This window comes from Dioscorea cayenensis, chromosome 8 (genome assembly GCF_009730915.1).
Source record: "Dioscorea cayenensis subsp. rotundata cultivar TDr96_F1 chromosome 8, TDr96_F1_v2_PseudoChromosome.rev07_lg8_w22 25.fasta, whole genome shotgun sequence".
NCBI classification, from domain to species: Eukaryota; Viridiplantae; Streptophyta; class Magnoliopsida; order Dioscoreales; family Dioscoreaceae; genus Dioscorea; species Dioscorea cayenensis.
The window spans coordinates 9511158-9529429 of NC_052478.1; the positions used below are offsets into that span (position 1 = coordinate 9511158).

Consider the following 18272-nt stretch of genomic DNA (forward strand, 5'->3'; position numbering starts at 1 on the left):
ATTTTTCCCGTGAGTACCTAAGTTTGGCTTTATATCAGTTTGAGCACTAACTTTCAATTTGTATCAAAATGAGCACCAAATTTTAATTTCATTTCTCCAGCTGGATAATTGGGGATTTCCGGTGGATTTTTGGTGATGTAGACACTAGAAAGCTTGCGTGAATGACCTGGGTTCACGTCACCAACTCACCAACTAAGCCACTTAACCAATGTGGGTTTTTTTGGTCCACTTAGGACGTACACGTCAGCTTCACTCCCACCATCTTTTTTTTTTCCTCTCTCCTGAATACTGTAGCCCTGGTGATGTGGACCCAGGGCATCAATGAAAGCTTTTCGGCATCCACATCACCAAAAATTGACCGGAAATCCCCAATTACCCAACTGGAGAAATGAAATTAAAACTTTGTGCTCATTTTGTTACAAATTGAAAGTTAATGCTCAAACTGATATAGGGCCAAACTTAGGTACTCACTAGAAAACTTTTGTAGATGGGAGAGAACAAATAAATTCTAAAATTTAGCATATCACCATAAAAACTTTTGAATAATTCTTGAAATTCTAAATATTTGTAAATAGATATTGAAATTCTCTTAAATTAATTTAAAACTAGATATTGCAATAGGAGAGTGACAAGGGTTTTTCACAACAAAAGTAGATAATATCCATAACTTGATTAAATATTAATGGATTATGTTTAAAACTACAATAAATAATAAAACGTATAGGCTAAAAAAAATCCAAATATTTATAAAAAAAAACTGTGCTAAAATAATTGAACATCATAATTAAATTCCCAATTCACGTTTGCCACTCTAGAATTGAAGGGGTTCAATTATCACTAATTCGGTAACTCCTACTAACCTTTAGTTATGGAGTTGGACAAATATACCTAAACTTAATAATTATCACCAGTTATGTACAAATCCAATTCCATGGTTGCTTAACAAAGCCATGATATAATTTCCAAAGGAAGATGTCATGGTTTGGCAAGGTGGCATGCTAACCAAAGCTATGAAGAAATTCATGCTTTGGATAGCAGGATAAAATAAACTCCATAAGGCTTCATTATTGTTTCAACAACTCCACTCTTGTTTCAACGACTCGAACTTATTTTAGAAAGTTGCAATGATATATACATGAAAATTAGAATAAGAAAGGTATTCTAGCCATTTGTTTTAAATGATCCATAGCCATTCTAGCATTTCTCTTTATGCTTTATTGCTACATCATGGAAAGTAGAAATGAATTCTGATTTGATAGGTGAAAGAGCATTCACATTTCTGATTTGCTTTTGATCTGTTAGTTGTTGTTCTGGCTCTGGCTCCTAGAATTCTGTCAGTTACTTACAGTAGTGCCAACAAGTTCACATCCACTTTGCAGCTGAATGCTGGCTTTTCCTCAAAAAAGAAAAAAATTTAACTGAATACTTTCATTCTTTGATAACTCATTAATGCGAATTGCAAGTATAAGTGGTTGTAGTATCTCAACAAGTCCAATACTACTTTGCAACTAAACAGATGATCTATCTACACTAACTACATTTACAATCACAAACATGGGATGACCTACCTATTCCAATCCTTACTGCTAGGCTAATGAACATGTTCATATATATACATAGAAATTAAACTCAAGTTCCATATCTAATATCTAAAATGGATCTGAATTCTAGCATGAATGGAAAGGTTTGTGTGACAGGTGCATCAGGATTTGTAGCTTCTTGGCTTGTCAAAAGACTTTTGGAATCAGGATGTCATGTGATAGGCACTGTGAGAGACCCAGGTACAGTTATTAATATCCTTTAATTTTCCTTACTAACCATGCAAAAGGTAATAACTATGAGATGGTTTATTGATTTCTTAGAAAATACCAAGAAAGTGTTGCATCTCTGGGGATTAGAAGGGGCAAAGGCGAGACTACAACTAGTGAAGGCTGAGCTCACAATAGAGGGAAGCTTTGACAGTGCAGTCATGGGTTGTGAAGGTGTATTTCACACTGCATGTCCTGTTGTTCAAGGGCCTATATCCGATCCAAAGGCAAGAAGTAGCAAACTTAATGAATGCATGAATGCATGAAAGGACGGTAATAACTTTTTAATTTCTGTACAGTTAGAAATCCTAGATCCTGCAATTAGTGGCACATTGAATGTATTGGGATCACGCAAGAAGGACACAAGTCTGAAGAGAGTTGTTTTTACATCTTCTTCATCAACGATCAGAGTGATTTCAAACGTTGATCCAAATGTACCTTTGGATGAGTCATCATGGAGCGATGTTGAATTATGTGAAACACTTCAGGTGAACATGATCAACAGATAACTAATTAGCAGTTAAAATATCTGAAGACAGGATTGGGCTAACTCCTAATTAACTGCTTATTGCTGCATAGTTCTGGTATGCATTAGCGAAAATGCAATCAGAAAAGGCAGCATGGGAATTTGCAAAGGAAAACAAGATAGACCTTGTGGTTGTCATCCCTTCATTTGTGATTGGACCTTGTTTGCCTCATGACTTGTGCTTAACTGCTTCAGATGTTCTTGGTCTTCTAAAAGGTATAGTAAGAACTCCTCTCAATTTTTTTTTACTATAAATCAAAAACATTTCTAATTAAATTGAATGAATGAATAAAAATATGATCAATGCTTGCAGGAGAAGCAGAGAGGTTCTCATTGTATGGGAGAATGGGTTACGTCCACATCGACAATGTTGCCCGTTGCCATATTTTAGTATTCGAGGACACCAGTGCCGAAGGGAGGTATCTTTTGTAGCTCAATTGTACTGGATAACCATGAGTTAGTTGCTCAACTTTCTGAAAGATATACATGGCTGCCCATCCCAAAGAGGTACTCTCTGTAATATTACATGGCCAATTTATATAGTTATATTATTTAAGTAAGCATACTCTTAGTAAGGTATTTGTTTTGGTTTTGCAGGTTTGAAGACTAGTATATTTATTTATACTAGTGACCTTCACATTGCTTTGAAGTCAATATTACTTCTTCTGTTTAATGCTAATGTTATATATAAGCTTTACACATTATTATTAAAAAATTTTAAATCTAAAAAAGTTTATGACAAGATATTTTTATTTTAATTGAAATTATATGACTCTTATTAATGGATAGACATCTCTCTAAATAAGAAGAGCAGCAAAATTTAAAAAAAAAACAAATAATTAATATTTATAAAATTCTTAAAGGTGACAAATAATTTGAAAAGGCAATTTTTTTTAAATATGACAAGTACTATGAAATGGGGAGAGTAATAAGGTGGGCGAACCACAATTTAACATATATTTAATAATTAATTTAAAAAAAAATTTAATATAAAACAATTTCAAGCAGCCACTAAAACCTAAAGGACACTGGATAAAAAAAATGATTTATTTAGTTCATAGGGTTTATAAGTAAATATATATTATATTATATTATTAATTAGGGCTATTTGCCATGATAGCCCCACAATCTATTTTAATTAACTAAATGACCCAGACCAGAATGAGCCTTTCTTTTTTTAAAATAATGCGTTTTTTTTTATTTAATTACGAAAATAGGTATATTTTAAATTATTTACAAATGTAGGTAAAACGGTAAGATTGGTACCGGTTTTAATGTTTGGGGGTAGAAATCGGTATACTTCATACCGGTTTTAATGTATTTGGGTAGAAAATGGTATGAACCATACCGTTTTCAATGTTTCAATATTTTTTTAAAAAAAATTAAAATGGAAAACGGGATTTATCATCCCGTTTTCAGTGCTAATGATCCCGTTTTCACTGTTTTTTATTATTATTTTTTAATTTTATAAAATTTATCAATTTTAACTCTTTATTTTTTTTTAAATACATTTTTGTTTTAAATTTATTAATTTTTTGCATTTTAACCCACATTTCTTTTATAATTAATTCAATAATTTATAAAATGGTTTTTTAAAACCAATTTTTTTAAGAAAAATTATTTAAAATTATTTTATTAATATTTTGATTATTATTAGAGTGATAATCATTGAAGTAGGAATTATTGAAAATTATTTTTATTATTATTTTTATTATTGTTGTTATTATTACTATTATAATTGGGAGAATTATTTTCAATTATTTTGTTGAAGAAGGAATTATTTCAAATTATTTTGTTGATGATTTCATTATTATTAAAGAAGGAATTATTCTTAATTATTTTATTAATAATTTGAATTATTGAAAATTATTTTTATTATTATTGATAAATTATTATTATTATTATTATTATTATTATTATTATTATTATTATAGGGAGAATTATTCGTAATTATTTTATTAATAATTTGATTATTATTTGGGAATTATTAAGGCATGAATTATTCAAAATAATTGTTAAAGTGGAAATTATTGAAATTATTTTTATTTATTATTTAAATTATTATTATTATTTCTCCAACTATAAATATGTTCATCTAATCCAATACCCTCATCAACTTGAGAGTCTATCCAACTCATATGAGGGCATTAGATTTGGAAGCAATGTCAGCCCCAAAATTCTCAGGCCATCCTTTCTTTAACACCCACAGATGTGGAGGGGCAGTAACAGACAGAGAATTGTATGTAGGCATGCAATTCAACACCAAAGATGATGCTGTCATTGTGATTAAGAATCACTGCTTGTAGAAGTCAGTGGATTACATTATGATCGAGTCTAATCCAACTCGTTATGTAGGAAGATGCAACCTATATGGTGACTGATGTAGTTGGAGGGTTCGTGTATCATTTAACAAGAAGAAGCAGATTTGCCATGTTACAAAATATAATGGTCCTCATACTTGTGCGTCGGCAATGATCTCCCAAGACCATTCCAAGCTTGATTCCAATATGATTTGTCAACACATACAGGCTTTAGTTAAAGAGAAGCTGAGCATCAATGTATCTATTTTAATAGCAGAGATCAAAAATCGATATGGGTATACTCTAACATATAGAAAGGTATGGATTGCCAAGCAAAAAGCAGTTGAAGCAGCATTTGGGAACTGGGAGGAGTCATATAATGAATTACCAAGATGGTTATCGGCTTTGGAGCAATTTTTCCCTGGGACAATAATTGATCTCCAAACTCAACCAGCGTATAACGGGAACCACATGGTACGTGATAGTCATGTTTTTCACAGACTTTTTTGGAGTTTCCCTTCATGTGTGGAGGCTTTCAAATATTGTAAGCCAGTAGTGCAGATAGATGGCACACATCTTTATGGAAAATATAAAGGAACTTTGTTGATGGCAGTCGCTCAGAATGGCAACAAAAACATCCTTCCTATTGCTTTTGCTATTGTAGAAAGAGAGACTCTAGACGCTTGGAAATTCTTCTTAGAGCATTTGCGAGTGAATGTGACACCACAAGAACGAATCTGTTTCATCTCTGATAGTCACGAGGCCATCAAAGGAGCATTCCGAGCAATTGGTCGATCGATGCATCCTCCACATGCCTACCATGTTTATTGCATTAGGCATATATCCGCAAACTTCTTGTGTCGCTTCAAAAATAAAGAAATACAACGGGCAGTTTTAAATGCTGGTAAATTATAAACCATCTATTTACTACTTTTAACCATATATTGCTTTTTATTTTTAGTGTTGTCTTACAATTTTTATGGTGTTTAATTCAGGTTACTTAAAAACTACTCATGATTTTAACTACTGGTATGATCTGGTGCGAGAATATGACATAGAAGCGGCGAGGTGGTTAGACAATATACCACGAGAAAAGTGGGCTCAAGCCTTTGATACTGAAGGTCGAAGGTATGGCCATATGACTACCAATCTTGCTGAATGTGTTAATTCAGTATTGAAAGGAACAAGGAATCTTCCTATAACAGCTTTAGTTAAATCAACATATTTTCGTTTGGCTGAGTTGTTCGTAAGGAAAGGTTTAATTGCACAAGTTCAAATCGCATCTGGTCAAATATTTTCAGAGTCACTAACAAAGATAATTCAAGAAAATCAACAATCAGCAAGTAGCATTTATGTTCGTCAATTTGATCATGAAGAAACTTCTTTTATGGTAGACAAAATGGCCCCACCACAATATGGAGGTGTTGCTGGTAGTTACCGCATTGATATGAGGGCACAATGGTGCGATTGTGGTGAGTTTCAAACGCTTCATTTTCCTTGTCGCCATGTTATTGCCACATGCGCTTCCATTCATCTACATTGGCAGGAATACGTTGATGATGTGTACAAGCTTGAGACAATTTTTAATGTATATCACAAAGAGTTTCAAGTAATATCAAATAAAGGATATTGGAACCCTTATAATGGTCCACGTCTATGCCCTAACCTTCTGATGAGAAGACCTTTGAAAGGACGCCCCAAATCCACAAGGATTCGTAACGAAATGGATATACGTGAAGGTGGTCAACCAAAGCGTTGTGGTTTATGCCATAATGAAGGACATAGCCGTAGGAATTGTCCTAATGTACCTAGTCCCAGTAGTCGGTCTTGATATTGCAAAAATAGTATAGTTGTTGTAATATTTTACAATATATGTAACTGTTTTTTTTTCTATTGATAAATGATATGTAACTGTTTTTCATCTTATAATTGTATTGATAATAATAATAATAATAATAATAATAATAATAATAATAATAATAAGACTGAAGTCACTAATAAAATCTTTAAAAATAAAAAATTAATAATGAAAAAGTAGGTATCCCAAATAAAACTTAAAAAATAAAATAAAATCAACATAATTAATAATTAAAATTTTAATGAAAATGAAAAAGTAAATGTCCGAAAATGATAACGAAAAAGTAAGTGTCCCAAAAATAAAAAAATAAAATATTACAAATAATAATAATAATAATAATAATAATACACTTTTATAAATAATAATGAAATCACGTAAAAGTGGTAACCATTTCAAATGAACCCTATTTTGGGACATATTTGGCATCAAGACACATCGAATGAGCTTTAGTATATATGCACGTGCACAATACTCAATCTGTTGTGCACTTGCATCATGCAGTAACATACCAAATGTTTCTTCAAGCCAAGTTAGGGTTATTGTTTGGCCTTTTCTTTGTTCAGGAGGCGGGATAACACCGAGCAACTCCTCACATAGATCAATCCCAATGCCGGATGTTGGTCCAATAACTTCATTGCCATTAATAGGTAACCCAAGTAACAATGCCACATCCTCTAATGTAATTGTTGCTTCACCACAAGTCAAGTGGAATGTGTGTGTTTCTGGCCGCCATCTCTCCACTAATGCACTGATAAGACCAGAATCAATTTGAAAATGTTGAACTTGAGCTGCATGTGAAAACCCGGCTTCTCTTAAAATATCCATGATTTGAGTCGGTAGTTCAGCAATAGAAATATGTCTACACCTTAGAACTTGATCAGGCTATAAAAAAACTTTTAAATAATTAATTTAAAATAAATAATAAATAATAAACAACAAATAAAACACGGCCACATAAAATCTAAGCATTAAACTTACTTTCTCAAATAAAATTGATGATATATGTTCATTTTGATTTCGTACTAATGCCATTTAGAAAAATAAACTCAAATTGAAGAAGAAAAGAGAAAATAAGAGAAAAAGGAGATTTGGTGACAATGAAAAGAAAAATGGCTTGATGAGGGTATTGGATTAGGAGTCATATTTATAGTTGAAGAAATAATAATAATAATAATAATAATAATAATAATAATAATAATAATAATAATAATAATAATAATAAAACTATTAATAATAATAATTTAAATAATTTCTACTCTAACAATTATTTAAAATAGTTCCTGCCATAATAATTCCCAAATAATATTAAAATATTAACAAAATAATTTGAAATAATTTTTTTCTTAATTATAATGAAATCATCAACAAAATAATTGCAAATAATTCTCCCTATAATAGTAATAATTTACTACTAATAATAAAAATAATTATCAATAATTCCTACTTCAATAATTATCACTCTAATAATAATCAAAATATTAATAAAATAATTACGACTTTAATAATAATTTTAAATAATTCCTACCTAAATAATTCCGACACTAACAATAATAATCAAATTATTAATAAAATAATTTGAAATAATTGAGAATAATTTTCCCAATAATAATAGTAATAATAACAACAACAACAACAACAACAATAATAAAAAATAATTTGCTAATAATAAAAAAAAATTCTCAATAATTCCTACTTCAATAATTGTCACTCTAATAATAATCAAAATATTAATAAAATAATTTAAAATAATTACCACTTTAATAATAATTTTAAATAATTCCTACCTCAATAATTCCCACACTAACAATAATAATGAAATCATCAACAAAATAATTTGAAATAATTCCTTCTTCAACAAAATAATTGAAAATAATTCTCCCAATTATAATAGTAATAATAACAACAATAATAAAAATAATAATAAAAATAATTTTCAATAATTCCTACTTCAACGATAATCACTCTAATAATAATCAAAATATTAATAAAATAATTTTAAATAATTTTTCTTAAAAAAATTGGTTTAAAAAACCATTTTATAAATTATTGAATTAATTATAAAAGAAATGTGGGGTTAAAGTGCAAAAAAATTAAGAAATTTAAAACAGAAATGTATTTAAAAAATAAAGAGTTAAAATTGATAAATTTTATAAAATTAAAAAAATAAATAAAAAAAACAATGAAAACGGTATGATAAATCCCGTTTTCCACTTTAATTTTTTTTTTAAAAAAATATTGAAACATTGAAAACGGTATGAATCATACCGTTTTCTACCCCCATACATTAAAACCGGTATGAAGCATACAGTTATCTACCCCCAAACATTAAAGCTGGTACCAATCTTACCATTTTACCTACATTCGTAAATAATTTAAAATATACCTATTTTCGTAATTAAATAAAAAAAACGCATTATTTTAAAAAAAAAAGGCTCCAGAATTAGAGCTGTCAATTCGGGTTTGGCCCGTCAGGCCCGCCCCTGCCAATAAAATTGGGCGGGTCGGGTTAGTCATTTATAAGCCCGTCCTGAGGCGGGCTAAATGGGACCAACCCGCGGGCCATGAGTTGGGCAGGGGCGGGCCATGGGTTGAGGGCGGGTCAGCCATGCCCACCTATAATTTATATAATATATATATATATATTGATATTGACATAATATATAAAATATTGTTAAGGATTTAAATTGCATTTAATTATGTTTTAAAAGAAATATGCATGTTTAATTTTGTTGATGTGATGTGATGGTTAATGAAGTTTAATATGCATTTAATTATGTTTTTAAAAAGAAATATGGAGATAACAACATATTTTAATGACTATTGATTTTGATGAATATTGTGATTAGTAATGGATGTTTTTATTTTTGTCTTTATTAATTTTTTGCTAAATTTTTGTTGATTGTAATGGATGAATGTTATAATTATAATAGATGTTTTTATCTTGTCTTTGTTGTTTTTTTTTATTTTTGTTGATTGTAAATTTGTAATAGATATTTTTTTATTTAGAGATTTTTGTAATTATTGTTGATTTTTGTTAGGGTTTTGAATATTATAATGGATGTTTTTATTTTGTTAATTATTGTATGTTTTAATTTTTAATTTAGTTTTTTTATGAATTTATAATGAATGTTTCATATATTAAAAACATTTATAAAAAAATAAAATAAATTAATTATTTTAATTTTTAGTGGCCGGCCCGCCCTAACCCATAACCCAAAAACGGGTCGGGTTGGGTTGCCATTTTTGACGCCCGCCAAAATGGCGGGCCTCGCCCGCCCTCGCCAAATGGCGGGTTTTAGCGAGCCATGGACCCGCCCCTCGGCCACATTGTTTGATCGCTTCTAAGAATGACCAAGGCCATCGCATCATAAATCAACATCCAGGTGTTGACTGGATACTGATTAGGCATTAAAAAAAAATAAAAATAAAAATAAAAATAAAAATAAAAAAAACTATGGCATTTTTCATTTTGGTTCTTTTTTCTTTTCAAATTATTAAAGTGCCTTATTTTTAATTTTTTCACTCAATTTTCTTTTAAAAATTTATTGTTATTTTTTAAAAATTTATTATCTTTAAAATCTGTTTATTTTTAAAGAATATATTGTTAATATTATTATTTAAAAGAGCATAATTTTTGCATATATATATATATACATATGAAAAACGGTAAAAATATTAATCAAATAATTAAGCCACCTACTTAATAAATCAAGTCAACAACGGTCATATAGTCATATTCCCCCACGGGCCCCACACATGCTATTAAAAAAAAAATCCCAATAAATCCCCTATCCCTATCCCTATCGTGTAACATGAGCCGCTGGTCATCCATCCCCACAATAAACCCGAGGCAAAAACACACAATCAATTCACATGGGGCAAGCGGTGGCAATTTACCGTCAAACAAAATTAATTGGGGGTTTTTTTGGCTAACATTGCTCTATATTTAAGAAAGAAAAAAAACTACCAAAATGGCGCTAGGCCCTTGTATACATATCCAATCAACACATGAATATTTTTGTAAAGAAAAATTTTGCTAAATTACTATGTGGTTTGTCTATTTCTTAATTCGGATTTGTGATTTAAGTAGTAACACTTTAGTACACTATAGTCTAAAGCGTTTTCAAAAAACTACCAAAATCCTTAACTCCTTTAATTTAAACATGAATTTATTTTTTTGTTGTTATTTACTTTACTAAATTATGTACTAAGTAAGAACCATTCATGTTTACCCCCAATTATAATTTGATGGTTTTTAAATACTATACAAATAGACATGAATAGTTGTTAATAGTACATGTTTTAGTAATGTAAATAAAGGCAGAAAAATAAATTCATATATATTTTTATGCCATGTCAGTAAGAATGAAAGGAGATAAGTGTTTTATCAATTTTTTTAAAAATAGTATAGAGTATAGGGTATTAAAATTTTACAATTCAACCACAAGTCTTGAATTTATAAAGATGCAAACCATAAGATATTTAAGTAAAATTGTCCTTTCTTATTAACTAAGAGAACATGGCATTTTTTTCATTTTCATCTTTCCTTTTTTTATAATTATTAAAATAGTCCTTTTTTCCGTTTTTTAACTTAATTTCTTTAAAAAATTATGATTGTTTTTTTAACTTGTTAATTTTAAAAAACATTTTTTTTAAATATATTATTATTAAAATAGAAAGTATTTTTTATATTTTAAATTTTTTTTAATTTTATTTCCAACTTATAATAATTCTTTTTTTTAAAAAAAAGAAGGTAACTTGAGATCCAATGGGTCATGTGTCACTGAGTTTGCACAACGGATCAAGAGTTTAATCGAAGCCGAAGCACTGGTGTCGGATGGGCCGCCTTAGTTATGGTGATATCTCTGCCTTGGACCCTGCGGCCTCACTTGGCATCACATGAAAATCACAAGGGTCAAGTTTCTCTGAGTTTACATGGCAAGATCAAGAGTTTAAGTAAGGCATGATCGGGCAATTAAGTGATCTATCGGCGACGAGTAGTGGGTAGCCTAGGACTTATGGCCTCATTTGTAATCACATGAAACCCCTATGGATCAAGTTTCGGTGAGTTTGCATGGCTAGATCAAGAATTTGATTGGAGTATGTTTGGGTAATCAAATGATTAGTTTTTAAATTTATGGTTAAATACAATTTTTTTAAATATGTAAATAAGTCATTTAAAAAAAAATTATAAATAAAATAAAAATTATAACATAAAAATGAACTAACTAGTGAAGAGGCCATGCTTACACTACAGGCTTTTATATATCAAACAAATTTGGTTTCAATTGTATATGCAAATTGTTTTACTTTTGATGTTATTTTATTTATTAATAATTTTTAAATTTTTAACAAATTAACTAATTTTTCATTAAAAAATTGATAGTTCTAAAAATGTAATAAATATTCTATTTGTTGATAATTTTATGGTTAAGAAGATATTATAGCAAGCTCGAAAAAAAAATATGTAAAAATCATATATTTTGTAAAGATTTATCCATATATGAATAAATTACAACATTTTTTTTTTTACATTTATGATAGGAATGTTGAGTTGTGAGCACCTTTGACACTATTTATGGATTTTTTTTTTGTAATTCATTAATTTTGGATTCACCCACTTGGTTTATACTCTCAAGAAATGTTGAGATTTTTCAGCATTTTTTTTAGCATTGTGTGTAAGTCTTTTTCTTGTGTCTCAATTCTCATTTGTAGTGTATTTTCATACTATAAAATTAAGAACAACGTATTAATTTTATTTCTTTACTAAGCAAGTGAAGTGAAGATGTTATTTGAGATAATATAAAATAATTATTCTAGCTAATTCATGCATGGAATAATTTACTGTTAGATTAAATTCACAATAATAATAATAATAATAATAATAATAATAATAATAGTAAATAAGTTTGTTATGCATTTAATTTTGTATTTATTAATTGATATGCAAGCATTACAATTATACCAAATTTGATTCTCTTTTGTGCTTAAATCATGCCTTAATCATGCCTTAATAATAATAGTAAAGTCAACTTAGAGCCCGTTTGGTACTTTGCATGGAAACACTTTCCATGCAAAGTATTTCCCTGCATTTACTTTCCCTGCAAAGTAACAAAACGTGTTTGGTATGATCCTTGAAAATTGCAATTGAAATACATGCAAAATGAATTCCTTTGTTTGGTATGAATAACCTTCCCATGCAAAGTTATGTCTATTCTCAATTTTACCCTTTAATAATAAAGAAGTAAATAAAACCATACCTTAAATACATGTTGTAAAAACAATACTGTCACATCTTAAATAAACAATATTCACACAACAAGTAGTTCATTGTATTGTTAAAAATCATAATCCAAAATCAAAAGTACAACAAATTGGAAACAGTTCAGTTTGCAAAGTTCCACAAAATGAAACTTGCACATACTACAAACAAAAAAGTAAAGGCTAAATGAACTACTATATAACTCCATTGAGTACACTCTTCACATAAATCAACTTGGCTTTGTCATCTGAAAATAAAAAGGATGATTCAATCTTGTCTTTGTTAGCAGAAATTATGCCAATCGCACGAACTGCTTCTTCTTCAGTAAAACCATTGAGTTTTATTATGCTCTCATAAAGAAGTGTTCTTTTTTCCACATTTGCAATCAAATGTTGGAAATAGGTTGCCACTTTACCTATCTCTTGCTTTGTTCCATCACAAATATCATAAAATCTTTCCATATGCTTGGAGAATGTATCATCAACTTGATCCTTGGCCAATCCCTTTTTCTTTCCTTTCTTGGAAGGCACACTCGACTCACCTTGCATTTGCAGTGGCACCTTCCTCTTTTTATAAGAACCAGACAAGGGATCATTGCATGCATTTTCAGATATAAAGGCACATTTATTCATATCTTCCAACTCAACATCTACACCAAAATAGTTATTTTGGACCGTATTGGTCATTGATTTATGAGCTTCAGAAGCTGCTTTAGCTGCAGCAAATGTTGAATTCTCTCTTTCTATAGCTTCAACTGATTCACCTACAAATTCGGCTCCATCTCTAGTCGCTTAGTCTTTTCCAAATATGATTGCTAGCTCATTAAAATAAGGAAATGCCTTCTTTCTAAGACCCGAGGCATCTTTATGACTCTGCATATATAAATTGTTATCAGTAACATTGTACATAAAAACATAATTTTATAAAATAATTAGGGTAGGACTATTTCATACTACCTTAAGCCATGAAAACCACACATCATCATCACAAGTAACACATTGATTAGCTTCATCCCATCCAAACCTAGACTGACCCCGCATCTCTTTAAGTTCTCTAAATTGTGCTTTAATTGTCCTCATCCTAGATTTAATATGAGGATCACCCATAATTTTGCAATTAGGTATCTTTTCAACCATCCATTTTTGTAGTTGAGTTAAATACCCTGTCTTGAAGCCATTATCTGCTCTCCAACCTTGGTTCACAAGCTCTAAGCAACATTCAACCAAAACTTTATCCTCAACTGGAGTCCATTGATGGTTGTTCCTCTTGTTAGTGCTTGCACCTATTGGATTTGTTAAATTCTCCATCTAACATCAAACTTAAAAGTAAATATTGTTTTTGCCAAGGCTAGGAAGTAGAGGATCTCATATTATAAACAATTTAATAGATATATATATCCAAAATGAGAGTATATTAGCATAAGAAGAGAGAGTCTAATTGTCATAAGAGAGTTTGTTTTTCCATTATAAAAAATAACATAAATTGTCGAAAAAGACATTAAACATGGGCTAATAATTGCCACTGAAAAGTGAAAACCAAAAACAAAAAAAATTAATCTCCAGTTGCTTGATTCCTAGAAGCTTGCCATTCATTCCACATTTATTGATCCAAGTTGTCTCTAAAAGTTGACCACGCATTGGAGGTCTCAATGTACTAGATACTTTGTGCATCAGACATAGGGTGAGAATCCATATATGACTCATCCAATTCTGCCTCCAGTGGATCAAGAGCCATCTCCCTCCTAATATGATTGTGTAGTAGTGCACATGCACTTATAATTCGCCAATGTGTTTTAACGGGATACCAAGACCTGTCCCTAAGTATTCCCCATCTCATTTTCAAAAGTCCAAAACATATTTCAATGACATTGCGCGCACTTGAGTGTTTGTAGTTAAATAATTCTTCTTGTGATCGAGAGAGATTGTTTTGTCTCCACTCATTTAAATGGTAACGTTGGCCTCTATATGGAACTAAGAATCTCTCTTCATTCGTATAACCAGCATCACAGAGATAGTAAAAACCTAAAAACAGAAAGTCCTTTTAAGTTTTTTTAAATTAGATTGATAAATATTATACTAAGGCTTTACTAATTTAAGAACATTTGATATTATTACCTTGAGGAACTTTTAATCCATTTGGCCTAGAAATTGCATTTGTCAATACCCTAGAATCTGCTGCAAAGCCTTCCCAACCAGGCAATATGTATATAAATTGCAAATCTTATGAACACACACCAAGAACATTAGTGGCAATTTCTCCTTTTCTTGTCATGTATCTAGGTTTTCCCACTTCCGGGACATTGACTTTAATGTATGTCCCATCTAAGGCACCTAAATAATTCTAAAGTTTAACATAAAACACATTAATTAGTATATCAAATAGTTCTAATGAATAAATGTTAAATTAAAGACATTTATATAAATTTCTTTTACCTTAAACCATTTCCATCAAAAGTCTGTAGAATTCAGAGGTACAAGATCTGGCTTCTTAAATAGATCTTCATGTAACCTCAATATAGAGAGTAAGATAAGACCAAACTGTCTACTTATTGTCTCTCCACTCCTTACAAATTCTCTTTTCACAATTCTATTCTTAGCATGATGAGAAATGATGTAGAGAAACAAGGCAACCATTTCTTTAATGTTCATATTTTTCATTGGGGCAAGCCTACCAATACTTTCAGACATATCACATAATTTGTAAAAGGCTGCTATATTCATCCTAATGTTCTCCATACATGTCAAATCTGAATCAAACACCATTCTTCTAAAATTTACTTGCCTAATGAGATGTCTTTCATAAGTATAACTTATCATTCTCTTTTGCTTTCTATTTTTCAATCTTAAGCGGTAGAATTCCAACATTGAAGCAGTGACAACCAGTAGGTTATTGAGATGGAGAGCAACAGTATAAGCAACCAAGAGTGTTGCATGTTGTTCTTCTAAAATTTCATCCATTTCAGCAACTATAATAAAATTTATACCTATAAAAATGTATGACATAATCAAAGCCTTTAAAAAGATTGCTAAATTCAAAGCGTACAACATAATCTCAAATAAACAAAAAAATAAAATAATATATATATATATATATATATATATATATATATATATATATAGCATATAAATGTCATGTTTTGATGAAATCAAATATTGTCATGTTGATATATAGAGGGTTCAAGAAATAGACTGTGCTTAATAGAAGCACACTAGTTAATCATGTAATTATGTGGCTATAAAATATGTTTGCATCTTTATTAATACTTATTTTCTCATATCTATTATGCATATAGGCATTTAAATACTACTTCATATTGCACCCTTTAATTCACTAAGTTTTAATATTAATTGAATTTTTCGTGTATTATTGTGTAAGAGAATCTATTACCGTAGTATTAGATGTTGTATTTATTTTGCACTTCAATTTTCTTCTTACTTTCTTGAGTTAGGTAATCTAAATATTATATTTTTGGCTAATTCTATAGCAAGATTATACATAACTTCTATTTACAATGATTTAACAGCATAAAAGAAAATATGAGAAACACAAGAAACCTAATGAACATCAATTGTTTTAATTTTAGCATCAACAAAAATAACATGATAATAGTATAAACAATCAAGAAATGGTGGACCTAATGAACCTAATGAACATCAATGAAATCAATTATTTTAATTTTAACTATGTTTTAATTTTCACATTAATCAATGGCATATATATAAATAAATTAAGAAAGTTGCTTATATACTAGACAAAAGTAGATATTTAATTCATGCTTTTCTATTATAAGAAATATGATTACCCGAACTTAATCCAACAGGCATGCTTCCTATATGAATTCTGGCAACCTTTTTTGGTGATAGATCTCACCTAAAGAAAAGGTTTTTAAATAAAAATCCATTATCAAGTTAAACAACATCAAAGGAAATATGAAAAGATTCTTAAAAAAATAACAAAAAATTAGATGACTTACTGAGATTGGCTTGCGCTAGGGTTTTGAAAAGGAAGATGGTGGAGAAGTTCTTCGCTATAGTTAGGGTTCTTAAAAGAAGACAGGACAGAAGAGAAGAATTTTAATGTTAGAAAAGGGTGAAATTGGAATTTTACTTGTCTCCCACTTTCCCACCCATGATGTAATCCGTTTCACACCCCCTCCCCCTGCGAATCCTTTTCGCTAGTCAAAGGGAAACTAATTACAATTTAACCATTACTTTACATGGTTTTTTTTCAACCAAACATATGAAATCTTTTCACAACATCAACTTTCCAGGAAAAGTTGTTACTTTCCCCCATACCAAATGGCCCATTAGTATTTTAAGGTTTTTGTAGTGTGCTATATATTCTGATATGCTAGGAAAGTTAAGTTCTGAGACTTGTTCATATGAATCTTCATATTTGTTCTTGTATTTTTAAGGTTTGTTTTTGTTTTGCATTGCATTTTGTATAACATTAACGCATTATTTGTTACTTTCTTTTGAGAATCTAATACTAAATTATAATGCCATAAATTTAATATGCAAGTCAGCATTTATCATGAAAGGAAGTTATAAACATAGGTTGAAATTTTAAGTGGAAAAAACTTGTCTATAATGGTGTTCTTAATATCTTTTTATCTAAGAAGAAATTTAATTGATCTAGCAGGTTTTAAGCTGGTCAGAGTTCTATTTTAGTTTCGGTGCAACTTCTTCATGGCATGGATAGAAGCCTCTATTTACTGTAGAATTCTAAATAATCAACAATAATTGTCAAGAAATTAACATTTAGTAAATATTATTGACAAATTTGTAAACATTACTTCGAGTTTCTCAATTAGCTTTTTTGTGTTTGAAGTAAAGACAATGATAAAAGTAATCACTGAATAAATTAGTCATGTTCTTTTCATAATTTTATATGTGTATGTGTACAATTGGAATTGAATTATTGGCTTGTTATGTATGCCTAATTATGCCCAAGTAATCACTTCAAAAAGTTCCTCAAAAGTGTCATAACCTCTTGTATAACCGCTAACATTCAAATGAGTCTATTTCTGTGTATTTTTAGTTATTTACTTCAAGAAAGTAAATATAATGATCAGTGAGAGGATTTATGATTTTGTGCATAATGAGTGATAAAAGAGTAAAAAAAATAAACAATGCTAAATGGGCAAAGGTCTAGTGGGGGTGATAAGTGCTTGTGTATTAGTAATACGAAGTATTCTTTTCTTACAATGAGCATTACTTTTATCAAATTTTATCGCTTATACATGTGTATTCGTGTTTTTTTAGCATGTAGGGTTGTGGAGACAAGTGTGGAAGAAAGAAGCAAAAGCAGATCGTGAGTGCACTTTGTTGATAAAATCTTGGAGTGAATAAACGTGAAGACACAAGTTGTGCTCAAAGACATATGAGTGTGTGCCAACCTTCGTTGTGCTCGGGTGAACATGCAAATTGGAGGGGCACAAAGGTAGTCACACTCATGTATTCTGACTTGTGCAATACTAGCAAGATTGTCGTTAAATATGATTTTATTGAAGATGCAA

At 29.9% G+C, this 18272-nt stretch overlaps 2 protein-coding genes across 2 annotated transcripts; one reads left to right on the forward strand and one right to left on the reverse strand.

Moving 5' to 3' along the window:
• The first annotated feature begins 1582 nt into the window (after positions 1-1582).
• On the forward strand, positions 1583-3019 carry LOC120267731 (tetraketide alpha-pyrone reductase 1-like). Its single transcript, XM_039275409.1, is given in 7 exon segments — positions 1583-1781; positions 1863-2035; positions 2108-2296; positions 2388-2550; positions 2648-2760; positions 2762-2841; positions 2932-3019. Coding segments are annotated over 7 exon segments (858 nt in total). The 5' UTR covers positions 1583-1654; the 3' UTR covers positions 2945-3019.
• An 11388-nt stretch (positions 3020-14407) lies between these two features.
• Positions 14408-15711, reverse strand: LOC120267259. The gene is made up of 4 exons (XM_039274940.1): positions 15229-15711; positions 14989-15094; positions 14869-14937; positions 14408-14775 (listed from the first exon to the last, which is right to left on the reverse strand). Exons 1-4 carry the CDS (start codon positions 15709-15711, stop codon positions 14408-14410), a joined length of 1026 nt encoding a protein of 341 aa, XP_039130874.1.
• Positions 15712-18272: the final 2561 nt, after the last annotated feature.